The following is a 15,447-nucleotide window of genomic DNA, read 5'->3' on the forward strand; positions in this document are numbered from 1 at the left end:
TCTATCACAGATCTCCCTGCAGCATCTTGGATGGAAATAGGTACACAATATACATTTAGTAAATACTGTTTAGCTAACTGGTTTCTAAATTTCTGACAGTGCTAAAAAGAAATTGTTCATTTTACTTTTTAACAATATATATGGTACTGACCTTTTTTCCCTTCTAGAAAAGTTGAAAGAAAATTTTTCACCAATTATTTCATCAGTTATTGTTCATCAGTTGTATTTTAGTAAATGTTTAAAGTTTAAAGTGCCTTCTAGTTAATGTTAGTTCATTTAGATATATTTTCCAAAGAAAGAATAATGCTACAGCATTTAAAATAGAAGTTTAATATTATTGGTCTTAGCTGCAAGCTGCTATAAAAAGGCCCTCATTTTCTGCTTTTCTTATAGGCAATATCAGCTTAAATTTGACATAAAATATTCTGAATTAAATGCAAGTATTTACACATTTATCTCAGGATTAAAAATAAAATATTTTCCAAGATTTCTAGTTTCAGAAGAAATCTGAGAGGTGATAGTTGCAGAACTCTATGTAATTAGTAAAAGTCAATAAATTATACACTTAACAATGGGTGAAGTTTATGGTATGCAAATTATACCTCAATAAAGCTATTAAAAAACAGAAAATTAAGCACAACGTCTAATGTGCTAGCATATGTGGAAACCCCTTTAGATTGCAATATGCTTATAAATCCAATTGTTTCACCTCGGTAGGTAGCTTTCCATGTGGCATACTTGGCCTGACTTTTCCAGATTTCCTTATCAAAAGATATTTAAAATAAAGACTTGTCTATTCCTGTCTCATCATTTTGCCTGAATATTTTAAAAGATAAATCCTGTTGCCTGCATTTAGTGGGTTCTGAGAAGAATTTTAAAAACAGAAGCCACCTTTGGTCTCCCTATCCGTTTGTGAAGTAAGGATGCTCTGGTCCACTGAGACCCTCCATCTGGGCAAGTAGACAACTCAGGACTGGTCACATATTAAGATAATTGACCTAAACATTCACCTCAGCTCTCCTCCCTACTGTTCAGCCACCTCCATCTTCCCTGCCAAATTCATCTTCCAAATCTTCTACTTATTCTTCTTTACTCCTCCAGCTTCGTAAAACTATTGGTAAAGTCCCAAATTAATCTTACCAGTGTCCAACACATGAGTGTTTCTATTTCCTGTGTAGGGCTAAAGCTAAATAATTTCGTGCTTCCTTTTTAAAAAGCAAGATGTTAATGATGTCCCTTCATTTTACATCCACTCAGGTCCCACGTTCCAAAGAATTTCCTCTTTTTATAAACGTGTCAGGCCATTTGTCTTCACTAGTAGTCTTCCTTTTCCTTCTCACCGTCTGCTGAAAACTGTCCTGCACCACTGCTTCCGGCATAGCTGTGCTCCCAACTGCTGGTCACCTGCATCTGATTCGTATCTCCTCCGGCTGATAAGTTTTTTAATTCTTTTAAATGGATTTAAGAGAATTAAATACAGAGGGGCCGCTTGGACAGGTGATTCCCCACATCCTCTCAGGCAGCACTGACCTGGCAGCTGGAACTGCACTGGGGGGCATACAGGACCCTCCATCCCATTCTCCATGGAGGGTTCTGTGCTCTTTTTTCAAGCCAGAGAGCCACAGGGGAAAGACAGGGGGAGGGATAAGGAGGGAGCTTCTCCAGACTTTTCCACCTTTCAGAACTTGGAAAATAAATCCAACAGGCTGCCCAGGATGCAGGATACCCAGCACCCGACACCCCCTCAGAGGCTGTGCTCTGAGGCAGGGGCTGAAGGGATCCTGTTGAAGCAGTTCAGTAGGCCCAAACTGTCACTATATTCCCCAGTCAGGCACAAAACAAACCCCCTTCAAATATTTCAGCTGTTACATTCTTATGAATCATTTAAAGGGTCTCCCCATCTAAGGCCATGGAATATCACCTGTGAGAATTTCAGTGCTAGTAGTAAGGACAGATTAGCCAATTGTGAATTGCCCATGTTGAAAGACTTCAGTTGAGCTTTTAGAAATTTCAAGTAGAGATATATTAAGATCTGTAAATTCTCTGGTCATAGAGTGAATGATTATTGAATTTTAATTCAAAATATTAAAATACCTATCAAATTATCACTACAATTTAAAGTGTTAAAAAAAGAAAAACATGTTCTCTATTCCCCAAGTCCTCAATAGTATTCTTTTACTCTCGATGGCAGTTTTAAAAGATGATTTATCCATAAAACAAAGGGTTACTGATATTCAGAAGCACATAACAAAGATCAAACGTCACCTCCTTTAATCCTTCTTACAAATGCTTTGGGTTTTTTGAGGACTTAAAATGTCATTCACATTTTTATTAGTGAATTTTTTCTCACTGAAAATATCCTTTGGTATTTCTGCCATCATAATAATTATAGTAAAAGCTTCCAAGTGGAAACTCAGGATGGAAGCACGTTGCATTTCAGTTATTCCCAAGTCAGTTATTAAAATTGCATTTTCACATACTTGCTTATCTGGGCCTTACCTATATGTCATTAATTTTTTCAGCCTCATTCTAAGTAATAATATCTCTGGGGGCTTCCCTGGTGGCACAGTGGTTGAGAGTCCGCCTGCCGATGCAGGGGACGCGGGTTCGTGCTCCGGTCCGGGAAGATCCCACATGCCACGGAGCGGCTGGGCCCGTGAGCCATGGCCGCTGAGCCTGCGCGTCCGTCCGGAGCCTGTGCTCCGCAACGGGAGAGGCCACAACAGTGAGAGGCCTGCGTACCGCAAAAAAAAAAATCTCTGAAATAACAGTTTAGATATGCTAGTTATTTTTTATAAATCACATCAAAATAAATTTTTAAATATAGTATATGTAAAATAATGTATATTAAAATTTTTTGATATTAATTTTTTCTATAATCATCTTATGTACCATGGTTACCAGACATGCTTTGAGGTATACTGATTAGTGGGAAGAGTTTGAGATTTGGGGTGAAAAACCGAAGATTCTAGTCCTATCCTACTCATAAGTTGCTTTAAAAAGATGAACTAATAACTGAACTGCAATTTTTCTATCTGTAAATCAGATTGTTGGATCCCCAGACTACCCTAGAACAGAGAAAAAATTACCCAGAATAAAGGAAAGGAAACAAGTGGTTCAATTTCCTCCCCTCAGGGTCCAGGGCCCCCTTGGGTCCCCCAGGGCAGGGAGCAAGAATAGAGGGAGCCCTGTGGGTCCCAGTCTGGCTGCATCAAGCAGGGACTGAGTCCTGTGTGCTTTGTCGTGAGGAAAGTCTGTTGTCCCTCTTCCAGATTGCTCTCATTGAGGCTAGATTAGTCTCCCTTTCCTCAGGCCCTAGAGAAACCCCTTCATCAACAGACAGATCCAGTAACTCGTACTGTGGTCCTTCATTTTGCTTATCTATTGAGTCACTGATGACCAGAAGTACAGGGGGCTCTTGTCGAACACAGAAGGCCAACCCCACTTGCACATATGGATACACTGCTCTTTTTCCCCTGCCCCTCTCTTGACCTTCATTTGGCATCTCTAACCTTCTAAAGCTGACTTTAAAAGTACCCGTTCCCTTGGGAATTCCCTGGTGGTCCAGTGGTTAGGACTCCACACTTTCACTCCTGAGGGCCCAGGTTCAGTGTCTGGTTGGGGAACGAAGATCACGCATGCTATGCAGCACAGCTAAATAAATAAATAAAGTACTGTTCCCCAAAGCCCCTCCGAGGCCAAACCACCCCGTTTTGATGGCTCTTTCTCTCTGCAGCTTCTAATTCCTTAAGCCCCACTTACAGATAGACTCGCTTGCACTTTAACTGTTAAGTCATTTGCATGAGTTAACCTGACCCCAGCCCAACATCACATTTGTTTAGGTCAGTCCCTGTGTCCTACTGGAGGCTCAGCAAGTGTTGGCCAACTAACCAGGGAGTATTACCAGACCAGGGAAAGATCAAGTGGCACAGAAAGACACTTGCAGATAAAGGAGAGCAGAAAGGTAAGAGTGATTCTATCTTCCCAAGTCATTGTCCCCTCAGTCACCCAGCTCAGGCCCCACAAAAGACACAAGCTTCAGAACCATGTTTTGGGTGCTGGATTCTAGGGATTCAAAGATATATGAGCCCCTGTCCTCAAGGGCTTCCCAACACAGTGAGAAAGACAGCGACGTAAACAGATAATTACAGTAGAATGTGACAAGTGTTGTTACAGGAGGATGTATAAGGGAAGGAAGGAGAGAAAGGAAGGAGGAGAGAGCCCAACCAGGGAAGTCTAAAACTGATTCACGGACATGACATCTTCTGACGTCTTGAAGCATAAGGAGCAGTTTGCTGGACAGACAGGGAAAGGACTATCAGAGCAGAGAGCAGAGCCTGTGGGAGAGGGGTAGAGGGGTGTGTGTGTGTGTGTAGACTGGCAGGAGACTAAGCTGAGAGCAGAGGCAGGGCCTGGTCTCACCGTGGGGAGCCCTGGGCCCCCAGCTAAGGAGACTGCACTTGATTTTGTAAGTCCAAAGGGAACCAGAGCAAGGTTTAAGCAAATGGATGATCTTATCTGATATTTTAGAAAAATAACATCATGGTCCCAATTAGGAAGGTATCCCAGCACTCTCTCAGCAAGACCTCTACTAGCCAGCTTGGGAGCCAGGCAGCCTCCACACTGAGCTTTGGGTGCCTGGTTACCAAACTTAAATCCTTACCCCTTAACCAAATTGTGAGGGGACCAAGGCCATACTAGTCCAAGGACTCCAAGTGTGATAGGTTGAAAAACAGGAAAGAAAGAATGAAACAGTGCCCATCTGTGTCTCTGTGAGAGCATCATATTCCCCATTTTAAGGGGTATCAAGGAGCAGTTAACTTTGGGAGTAAGGAAGAGCTATGTGATGGGAAGTCAGGGCTGGGCCTGAGAGATTTTAGCAAGAAGAGGGTATAACCAAGGTCCTAAAGACAAATTCCATAGTGACCAACATTGACTAAAAGTTTTAGGAATTCACTGGGAACTGTAATGAGGTAAATAATTTATTGGGCATAAGACTTAGCATCATAGAGGAAGAAATAAAGTGTCACTCTGAAAAAGAAGGCATATAGCAGCTGTGCTAAAATGTTATCATTAATTCTGACACAGCAACATCAGCATGGGAATGTGCCAAAGAGAACTCCCTGAATGCCCAAAGAAGTTATTTGAAAATACAATGAGTAGGGAAAGAATTAGATCAATTTATGGATGCTAGAAAAGTACTCTTTTAGTACTCTACAGAAAAAAATTCTCAAGTGCTAAGTGCCAGAAATGTGAAATATATGAATATTTCCCATAAATGTTATTACTCTTGTCATCACCACCATCATGATCACCAGTCCTTTTGCCATCAAATTGTAAGTCAGATTCTCCCCCATTGAAGAACTTCAAGGTCTGATAAAGTTCATGTTATTTCAATGCCTATCTTACCACCAGGCAATGACCCAGATGTTAGAAAAAGTACAGCCCAATAAGTAATTGTTTTCCTTCCTATACAGACAACACCTATGCAAAGGTGATACTGCTCTTCATTTCCAGGAGGCTGAAGCCATAGACATGTGTATAGTAAGATGTGCCAAAGTGGCTGACTAGTGATTTATTACAACAAATAACTCAATAGGTAATTGCTGAATAAAAGCCCGTTGTGCACAGAGGTGGAGCCCCATGACAGCTCTAGCGGGAAACGCATGACATGCACTAGGTATACAATATCATGTCTAAGTCAACAGTGTGAAATGGCAAACATGGTCCTGATTGGTAAGAAGGGCAGGCTTTTCAGGCCTCTGATCTCCCTATTCATAACACTGGCTTTTTCTCTAATTCTTGTTGTGTTTTATGGCACCTGCTTCCATGCTCTTCCTGCAAATTTTAGGTCCTTGAGAGCAGGGATGGAGTGTTGTACCCATTTAAAAGCCAGCCTAACCATTTCTACCCAGGAGAGCTAAAACACAGAGCTTCTCAAACTTCAATGTGCATTAGAATCATCAGAGGGTTCCTGGCCAACGCTCGGACCTTCTGCATGAAACCTGATAGGATGGAGCCCAAGAATCTGCATTTTAACAAGCCACCTCCCGATTAGATGATTCTGATTCAGGCGGCCAGGCAACCCACTCGGAGAACAATCCACAAGCCCAGGGCATAAGCCTGGAGCACACGCTTTGGATCAAATAGAGCTAGGTTTTATACCAGTTGTATACTTAGTGAGCTACAGGGCAGACTCATACAAGTTTCTTCATGCCTCGGTTTCCTCAGTTATAATATGGGGATGGATATATACTCATAGAAACAAATGAATACATGCTCATTGCCAGGGGATGGAGGAGGGGGAATGGAGAGTAGTTGTCTATAATGGTACTGAGTTTCACTTTTGCAAGATGAACAAGTTCTGGAGATCTGTTGTGCAATAGTGTGAATCTACTTAACACTACAGACTCATACACTTAAAAATGGTTAAGATGGTGAATTTGTGTTATGTGTTTTTACTACAATTGAAAAGAAAAAAAAAATTTGTTAATGGGGATGGGTCATAGTATCTACCTCACAGTGTTTTTACGAGCATTACCTGAAATAAAACATGTCAAGGACCAGGCACAGTCCTGGGGCTAGCAACTGCTCAAGAAATTATAGCTATTATTATTGTTGTAGTCATGGTTGTTAAGGCTTTCAACCATGAATGAGTTACTACTTAGAGGCATTTTAAACCAAATTATATTCTGAATCTTCAAGCTGATGGAAGTTCCTTCTTCTTTTCAAAATGGTACACCAGTTTCTCAGAAACGCACTGAGCTGTGAAACTTATCTATGATCACACATTAAGGAATGTTTCAAACCCTCCCCACAAATCCAGGTAGCTTTTGACAAGCTGCATTCTTCCAAATCCTGACCAACAGACTGTTCACATGTAGATCCATATGTTAAAAAACCAACCATATTCTAGGTCTATGTGAAAGCAGGAGGATATTCGTATTAGGAAGTCTTGATTCTTAACACTAAAATCCTCAATTTGCAGAGATGAAGGAAACAAAGAACAAAAATGTTAACTTTTGTTTTCCAGCTTAAGCTTAACAAAGGAAGTCAAGCAAAATCTGCCACATAAAAGAAAGAAATGATTTCCCTGTCTTGAAAAACTACATGAACTATTTTGCATCTTTGACGTGCATGTGGAATCCAAAGCGGAGTCAGGGAACATGGCATAGACCCAAAGCCAAGTCATCTTGATTCTCTGTGCATCATTTTGATTTCATGTGCATCTAGGCTAATTTCATCTCTGTTATTATTAGCCTATTATTTAAGCTTTAGCAGGACACATGTGCTGTTTTACAGGGCCAGAATCCACGTGGTGGATGGATAACCAGGAGGCCTTTGGTCTTCATCATATACTCCAATAAGAAAACTAGACTCTCGCCTTGTAAAACAGCACGAGTCCCATGCCCTGATTTCACATGTCATGCGAACCCACAGAATATCCTTAGAACTTCTAACCAAATTCATAAAATTCATCATGGTCACAGAGACAACTAAAATTAGCTCTAGGTTGAATGAAATTAGGCACAGACCAATCTGGGAGTATAAATAGTAAAATGGGCAGATTGGAAAATGACCTAACGGTATAGGATTTTAGGCAACACAGGTGTTCATATGAATCCGATTTCTCATTCTCGGGCTGAGAAGGCTAAGCACTGGTGAGAATTCTAATCCTAATGACTTTTAAATCTCTCTTGATTAAAAAACAAATTTCAAAGTCACTGCTAAGGATTCCCTGCCAATTTTTTTTAACCTCCATTCTGTGTATAACTCTATGTTATTATAAGAGATGAGGGTTTCCAGCGAGCCCAGGAGACCATCCCAGAAGTCCTGAATAATGACAACATTGACTGTTGAGAGGTGGTACTTGTAAAATCCAGAAATGGATGGCAGTATATACAAATGGACCATCACCAAGGATTATAATTGCTCCAACCCACCTTCAGGTCTCAAAAGACCACCTGCTCCCCACTCACACCAGCATCCTTACCAACAGGTAGAAAGAAGGGGAATTAAGAAGAGCTGTAATTGAAAACAGCAAAAAGAAGTGATTAAAAGAACATGAATAACCAGACATTAATTTCAGATTCATACTGCTTCTGTCCATTTAATTCTTTTTCTGAGGCACTAAAGAAACTACCTTATCATCATAATGTGGGAGTTTCTAATGAAGGCTTGAGGTTCTGAGACCCAAGTACTAGCCCCAGCTCTATCTTTTCCTAGTCAAGTGACCTTGGAGAATCACTTAACTACTCTGGGCATCAGAGTCCTCATCTAGAACAGCACTGAGATCACATGACACATTCAATGAGTATTTGCAGAAGTTTTTAAAAAGTGAATCTGTAAAATGGGTATAAATCAGGAGATCGCAGGTTCTTTCCAGGCTAACCATTCAACAGACCTATGATTTTTTGTTACAGACTCATGTCCCCTGTCATTGTAATCCTTTTCTGCAAAAGTGTGTACCAACAGAAGAATCTCTTTTTACTCAGTATAATCCTACCTTACATTTTCTCATCACATGATAGTGTTACCCCTCAATTACGTTACAACAAGAAGGAAGCATTCTTCCTTTAACCTGATCATACAATTATTTATTCAAACAATAATCAGTTGCCAGAGCATATTACTGTTTTCACAGTTCTATGCAGTATTTCAAAAAGTATATAAGGAAGTATTTACATTTTCCTTCCACCCTTGTTTTCTGCTTGATTTCAAGAGTTAAATGAGCAGTTTCCAATACCTTGTGCCTGATGTTTTTCCTCTCCATTAAAATGCTGAAGTGGTTTTTTTTTTTTTTTCCTTTTTAGGAGGAAAAAAGAAATCTTTCCCCTGTAATTTACTTTGGCTTTCTCAAAAGTTGGGTAGGAAAGTCAGTATAATTCAGGTGGAATCTAAAATGTTCTTGTTGTACAAGTGTGTGCAGAAAGGAAGCCTGTAATTTCCGAGCATTCTTTCAGGAAGTTTGTATTCTCTGTCTTCCAGGGAGCCTTTACTTTCCGAGGGAGTGTGATCGACATGCCATTACTGAAGCAGGCCCAGAACATTGTTAGGCTTGCCATCTCCATCAAGGAAAAATGATCTGCTAAATGAAGCTCTCATCAGGTGGGCTGAACATATACAGTGGGTTCCTTAAAGACAAGCCATAATACTCAAGGCAACTTGTTAGTATGCCAGATGGGAGCCTTTCTTCATTTACAGTTCATGTTAATGACATTTTTTTTTTTTTTTTTTTTTGGTTATCTCACTGGCCAGTTATTCCTCTAAAAATGAACTTTCTTCTTTTTGATTCCAAGCTTGTGATTTTATTGTTCACGAATGTGTTACAAGTACAGACTTATGATTTCGCAGGGAGATAAAATAGTGGAGAGAGATGGGCTGTTCCAGGAGAAGTTTGGTCTTTAATGAAACAGCTCTTTCCCAAATACGTATACTCCCTTCACCCTGCTCATGTTAGATGTTTCCCACGTTGTGCATTGTTCACTCAACACCAGAAATAGTTTTAAGAAAGGCCAACCTTTTAAAAAATAATAACTCAATGAAGCGTTGGTGTTTATTTCACTAGTAATCTGATAAAACAACAGAGATGGCATAGAAAAGTTGATTAAGTACCATACTGGTTTATATAGATATCTTCTAAAAATAAATCTTCAAAACTGATTACTTTAACCTCCACCACCCCACCACCCCCAAAAATGAAATATCCCTATCCTTGAACTGCTAGGTGATCACTATGAAAGCCCTCATCCTGGGTGAATGCTTTGGGTCAACAGTTACCAGCAATTAAAAAATAAATGTGCAGAAGCACAAGACCATCCGTTCTCTCCCTTTATTTCCCTGTTTAACTGTTTGCCATTGAGGCCATTTCCCCCCTGTAAATGTATGGCTGGGACAGGGCCCCCTCAGCAATAAACTTGTAGCCTCTAAGAAGACACAATGCCACAGAGCTGGTGCATATGGTCCCCTGTGAGATTTGCATCACATTAGAGATGCTGCTACAGGTCATATGGGTGGTGTGGTTAACGGGCTTAGTAAAGCTGTTTTGAAGAGGTTAACCCAGCTTGTAGTAAGGGTAAATAAACATAACAACCAGCCATTCTTCCCTATTCAGCATGTGCTCTTATATTGAAGGCTAAAGGGTATTGAAGCTGCGAAGGATCAACTTGTGTTTGCCAGAGGACGCCAATGAAATTTGAAACACCAACAATCAGAGATTTTGTTTCTGCTCCTCATTAAATCATGAGCTTTTGTGTGGAGACTCTGGACGACTGTTCTTTAAGAAATTAACAGAATGGGAAGTTCTAAACTCTACACCAACCTTTTCATGACCTACACAGCAGCAAAGCTGCTACCCTTAGACAAACACCGCGGGGAAGGCTGTTCTGTTTATTTAAATTCGTAAATAGAAAACAGTTGTTTTTTATTTTCATTTTTTACCTCCTACACCCTTTTAGTTTATTTCCTATGTGGCCCCTACCATATGCCCCACCCAGGGGTCTACTTTCCCCTACCCCTTCCAGTTCCTCCAGGAAGCCCAAGAGGGGAGGAGGGCTGAAGGTTATATACAAGGAAAGACATCATGGAACCAAAGCAAAGTGGGAGAGGCCCACGTATGGTCATACAACATCCACCTCCAGTGCAGGGCAGTTCCGACAGGCATGCAGAGGAACCTGATCCAGGCTGGGCAGTTCTGGGAAACACATGCTCTGAGACACTAACTAACATTCTCAAACACGGGGCCCGACAAGGCGGCTCTTAACTGAGATGGGATGTGCTGCGCTGGAGCCCTGCCTCCCCAGGGCATTGCACCCCCCAACCCCTCGAGAGCATGGGTCGTAGCTGGAAAGAAAGGTGGGAGCCTGCCTCGTCCTCACTCGGAGGAGCTGGAAGGAGGAAGACAGTGTCTCAGCCAACTTGGGAGATGACTGGCCTCCAGCCAAACTGGGCTTCAGGGCTGCGGACAGTGACAGCGGGCAGCAGTTACAGGAGAAGCCATCCCTGGAACCCACGGCGCAGCTGTGCCCGCCTAGGGTGGTAGTCGGTGTGCACAGGGTAGACCAGGACCATAGGTGCCCACGCAGCCGGACCCCACTGCTCAGCACACAAACACAGGAGGACCGCTCAGAAGGCAGAGGGAAGCCTCCTCTCATTTTGACACCCTCAGGGTGTTGGAAGCATAGGCAGGACCTGTCTTAAACAAAAGACGATAATAAAAGCCTTTCTTCATACTTCCCTACAGGCAGCCTCCACTTCAACTCCGCTGTCCTGCCCGTCCTCATGTGTTGGTCCAGATAACCCCACCTCAGGCTTTGACAGGAAGAAAGGGAGACGCTCTAGTCTCCACCCCTGTTACACAGGCAACCCCCAAACCCTATAGATGGACCTCCTCGAGCCTGGGGCTCACTGAGAGCCAAACCCTCCACTCTAAGGGACCCCAGATGCCAGGGTGAAGGCATGCAGACCTCGGGGAAGAGCAATCCTCTCAGCAAGGTCTCCAGGGGGCCCTGAGGGCCTGGACCTGACTAGGTGTTCCCCACCCCCATCACCAACGGGCCCACAGGTTCCTAGATTTCCAACCGTGTTGGACTGGTCACCACGCCCTTTATCTCAAACCACACTTTGTTCCAACAAAAGCACCTTGTTGTTTAAGTCTCCCTGAGTGTCAGATTTATCATCTTCCTCATAACCCCAGGGTCCCAATTATGATAGGATCATGACACTGGGACACACTAGAGCCAAAAATCTGGACCAAGGTCCCACTCTCTGAGCACAGACCCTACAAGAGGGACCCAGAAGAGGGTTTAGTCAGAGTCAGAGATCCATCATGCTTCATTCCTTGAGGAACAAAGGCAAGGAGATGTTGGGAGACAAGAGGTATCCCCACTGTTTTCCCACCCACATCTCTCTGGTGCCTCGGGTGGGTGAAGGTAATACAGAGAGGGTGGGAGGGAGGGCTGGGTGAGCTCACCCCACTCGGTATGTGACAGTGCCCAACCTGGGGAATTCCTCCCAGCTAGGAATGGACTGACTGCAAGAAGAGAACCTTGCAGTAATCTGATTAATTAAAAACCATACCTGTTTATATTTTGTGTAGCTCATCACAAGCTGCTTCACCATATTACCCCCCTGTTATTAATTCTTGGGGGCTAAATTATGGGTAACACTATTAAAACATTATCAGAACTGATGAGAAACAATTACTTAGAAAATGAGCCAGGACAAGATTGAGTTGAGAACATCAGTGGTGATCACTGCAGATTAGTTTAATAAATCATCAGGTGTAAGGCAATACTGACTGTATGTATGCAAAGCCCCGTCACGGGAAAATGAAATTGAGATTTTTTTGGCATAATTTTTTCATTAATCTCAATAGGACCCGAGTGGTGTAGATTGTTTTATTCCCTAATACCTTGCCTGAGGGGGGGTTCCCAGTAATGTCTTCATTGTTTTACTGAGGTCTTAATGACAATCTGTGACAACCTCATTTTAATGTATAGAGGATTATATCAGTACCATCATGTTTTATTGAAATGGCGAGAGGAACTCCAGCAGAGTCCGGAGTCAGGCACTGTCCCTGAGCGCAAGTTGGGAAGTTCCCCAGCATCTGGGTGCGGTTCCCTTCAGATTTACAAGTATTGAACCGCTAACTGCCCTGACATCCTCTCCTCCAGGGACTGACTGGGAAAAGTGTCTTCAACAACGAAGACTTGCCGCCTCCAATTTGAATTTGAAAGTAACTCATTGCCTGGCATATTTTGCTGCGTAAATGGAATAGACCGTGTAGGGTTTTTTTTTTTCTTTTTTTTTCTCTTCTAAAATATTATGATGAACATCCCAGCCCCTAATAGTTCTTCGGCAGTTCGGTAAACTGACCTTCAGTAGGGACGATGAATTTTCTAATGATGTCTTAAGAGGAGAAGAGTTAATACGTGCTTTTTTATTTGAAGGGCATTCTGCTTCTATGGTTTCTGGTTAGCTTGGAAAGCTAAATGTCTTCCGTTCTGATTTTGATTTTTACCTCTAGTATAATACTTGGGAGGCAGTTGATGGTACAAAACAGGTTCTGAGATTAACAGCAGGATCTTGTGCATATTGATGCTGCGGAGGGTCACCGAACCGGTTTGTAACCGCAAAGCTTGTGCCCCAGGCTGGGGGACACTGTCCTCCCAGCCCTGAGACCCTCCCCCCCACCCCCGCAGGTTTTCACATTGCAACTTAGGGGGAAAGTAATCAGCCGACCTCAACACTTAAATGTTAAAACCTTGGTCTTTCTTTCCGCGCTTTATTTTAAATCGGGGTGGGATAGGGGGTTAAGAGAGCAAACAAATGGAGAATAAATTACTTTCAAATATCTTAGTACCAGAAAGCTTGCGCGGTGGGACCGGGCAGCTTTTTAGTGTTCTGTGACGGGTGGTGGTGGTGAGTTTGTTTAAATTCCAGCGATTATTTGGCAACGTATTTCCTTATGAATCTATAAGAATTGCCAACGACGAAAAGAAAGTGATTTGTAGGAAGGAACTGAAATCATCTTTAGCGCCTTTAGATGGTTTGCTGCCGATCGAGCCCAGTTTCAGCTAAACGGGCTGAAGCCTACAGATTTTTTACTTTTTAAAATGTTTTACAAAATCTTTTGGGATTCGTTTGTCGCTCACGCCTGCCCTTTTTTAATTTCTGTGTTCTTCGGCTGTAAGCGACCCGCTCGGTTTTACTGTTTGCTTCTTGCGACGGGGAGGGCCGGCGATCTCGGGGACAGCGCGCCCCGTCGGAAGGACGTGCGCCCGCCGGGCCGGGACACGCCGAGTCCGCTGGGGTCGGGGACGCCCCGACGCGGAGACCGGCGGGGCCCGGCCGGTGCGCCCCGTGGCCCCGGTCGCGCGCGGCGGCCGCTCCCGGAGCTGCGACCGGGCGGGCGAGCGGGCGGGGCCGGGGCGCGCAGTGGGCCGGGACCGCGGGCCGCCCGGAGCCTGCGAGCTTGTCGCGCAGCCCCGCTGTAATGGTGGCAGATCAAAGGCTGCCCCGTGTCCCCGCGGAGCCCGGGACAATCCCGCGCCTTTGTGCGCTGTTGCTAGGAGCCCGAGAAACTAAGAGAAAGTGTCAGGAGCATGTTAATCAGACTCGTTACAGTGTAACAATAACGTCTCTCTCGGGTCTCCCAGGCCCCGCGCACCCCGCGCACAGGCCCGACACCTGCGCGGGGCCCTCGCGCCCGCCCTGGGGACCGGCCGGCCCCTGTGTCTTCCTCCGAAGTCGGCGCCGCGGCCAGGCGCCGGGACGAGGCCCTGGGGGACCTGCCAGCTCCAGGCGCATCTCGCGGGTCCTGGTTTCCCTGACCGGAGCCCGGCGCCCTTAGCCTGTCCTGCTCGGAGCCGATCCCTGGCCGGGGGACCAGCGGAGGATCCGGGTCCCCTTGCTTTTCAGTCATTGAGTGGAATTGCCCTCGTTATTCAAGCACGGTTTTAGAATCAAGAGAAAAATGAACATTCCATTTCAGATAGCTTTTTGGTGGAGTTTCTTCAAAAGATCCTAACTTTGCCTATTTTCCTATCAAATCCACAGAGGATATTTTAAGTGATAATCCCGAGTTTACAGAAGACAAACCCAAACTTTGCTAAAAGTAAAGATTTCTCGGTACTTTTTAGAGAGAATCACTTCATTCATTCGTTTATTCATTCAACAAACATCTGTTGAGCCTGACTGGATGCCAGACAGCTAGTCGGAAAGCCGTAGGACTGGTTCCGGATGCACTTTTCTTTTAAAATTAAAATGCCCTTGTGTGAAGTGAAAGGAGGAGCAAAGGCGTAAAATAATGTCAAATGTCAAAACAAAAAGAAGTGCCATTGGCTACTACAGCGACAGTAACAGGAGAGGAGCGAATTAAGAATTTAAAGCGTTTGAAAAACTCGCCATATGCTTTGAAAACCAGCCACTTTTTTCAACTATTTTATCTCCTCCCCAATTCTTTTGGTCCCTATGAGTTCCTTCAGGCTGCAGTCCTGAAACCAGAGTCCTGCCTGAGGTCTGAGGAACGAAGTCAGCCCTTCTGCATGTTTGTAAACAGCCTGTCAGATTTGCTAAAGGATCAAACACACTGGGTCCTGGCCCCATTCTGCCCTCAGCCAGACACAGGGAATTGGAAAGCTGTGCTCAGTCTTAGGGCAGAATTTGGCCAATCCGAGGTGGTTTTCTCCAACGTGAGCTCTCATTCAGGAATCAGGATGGGCATTCCGGAAGGGCAGAGGGGCCACACTTCTTGGTGGAATATAACTGCCAAACCTGAGTCAAAGACAAAGCTTCCTGTCACCAGGAAGAATAGAAAGCAACCCACTCTCAAATCACCTGTGCCTACCTAGTGACCGAGGGGGAATCCTGCAACAATGTCATACCTACCAGTCAGTCAAAATCAGTTTCTCTCTCACACTGTGTGCAGCATGTAGACGTATAGAA

The 15,447-nt window shown here is 43.8% G+C and overlaps 1 protein-coding gene across 4 annotated transcripts in view; it reads left to right on the forward strand.

Annotated features, from left to right (window-relative positions):
- The window catches only part of CLYBL (citramalyl-CoA lyase), a 266,190-nt gene extending 255,671 nt beyond the window's left edge, over positions 1–10,519 (forward strand). The window contains exons 8-9 of one of the 4 annotated variants that reach the window (XM_059995771.1): positions 8,989–9,108; positions 10,135–10,495. In XM_059995771.1, the coding sequence (XP_059851754.1) occupies positions 8,989–9,084 (96 nt within the window). In that variant the 3' untranslated portion in view covers positions 9,085–9,108; positions 10,135–10,495. Of the gene's footprint in view, positions 1–8,988; positions 9,109–10,114 lie in introns of all 4 variants that reach the window. The other 3 variants (XM_059995770.1, XM_059995772.1, XM_059995769.1) reach the window with 3 other exon arrangements.
- The last annotated feature ends 4,928 nt before the right edge of the window (positions 10,520–15,447 follow it).

The sequence above is a fragment of the Delphinus delphis genome, chromosome 18 (genome assembly GCF_949987515.2).
Source record: "Delphinus delphis chromosome 18, mDelDel1.2, whole genome shotgun sequence".
Taxonomy (NCBI): Eukaryota; Metazoa; Chordata; class Mammalia; order Artiodactyla; family Delphinidae; genus Delphinus; species Delphinus delphis.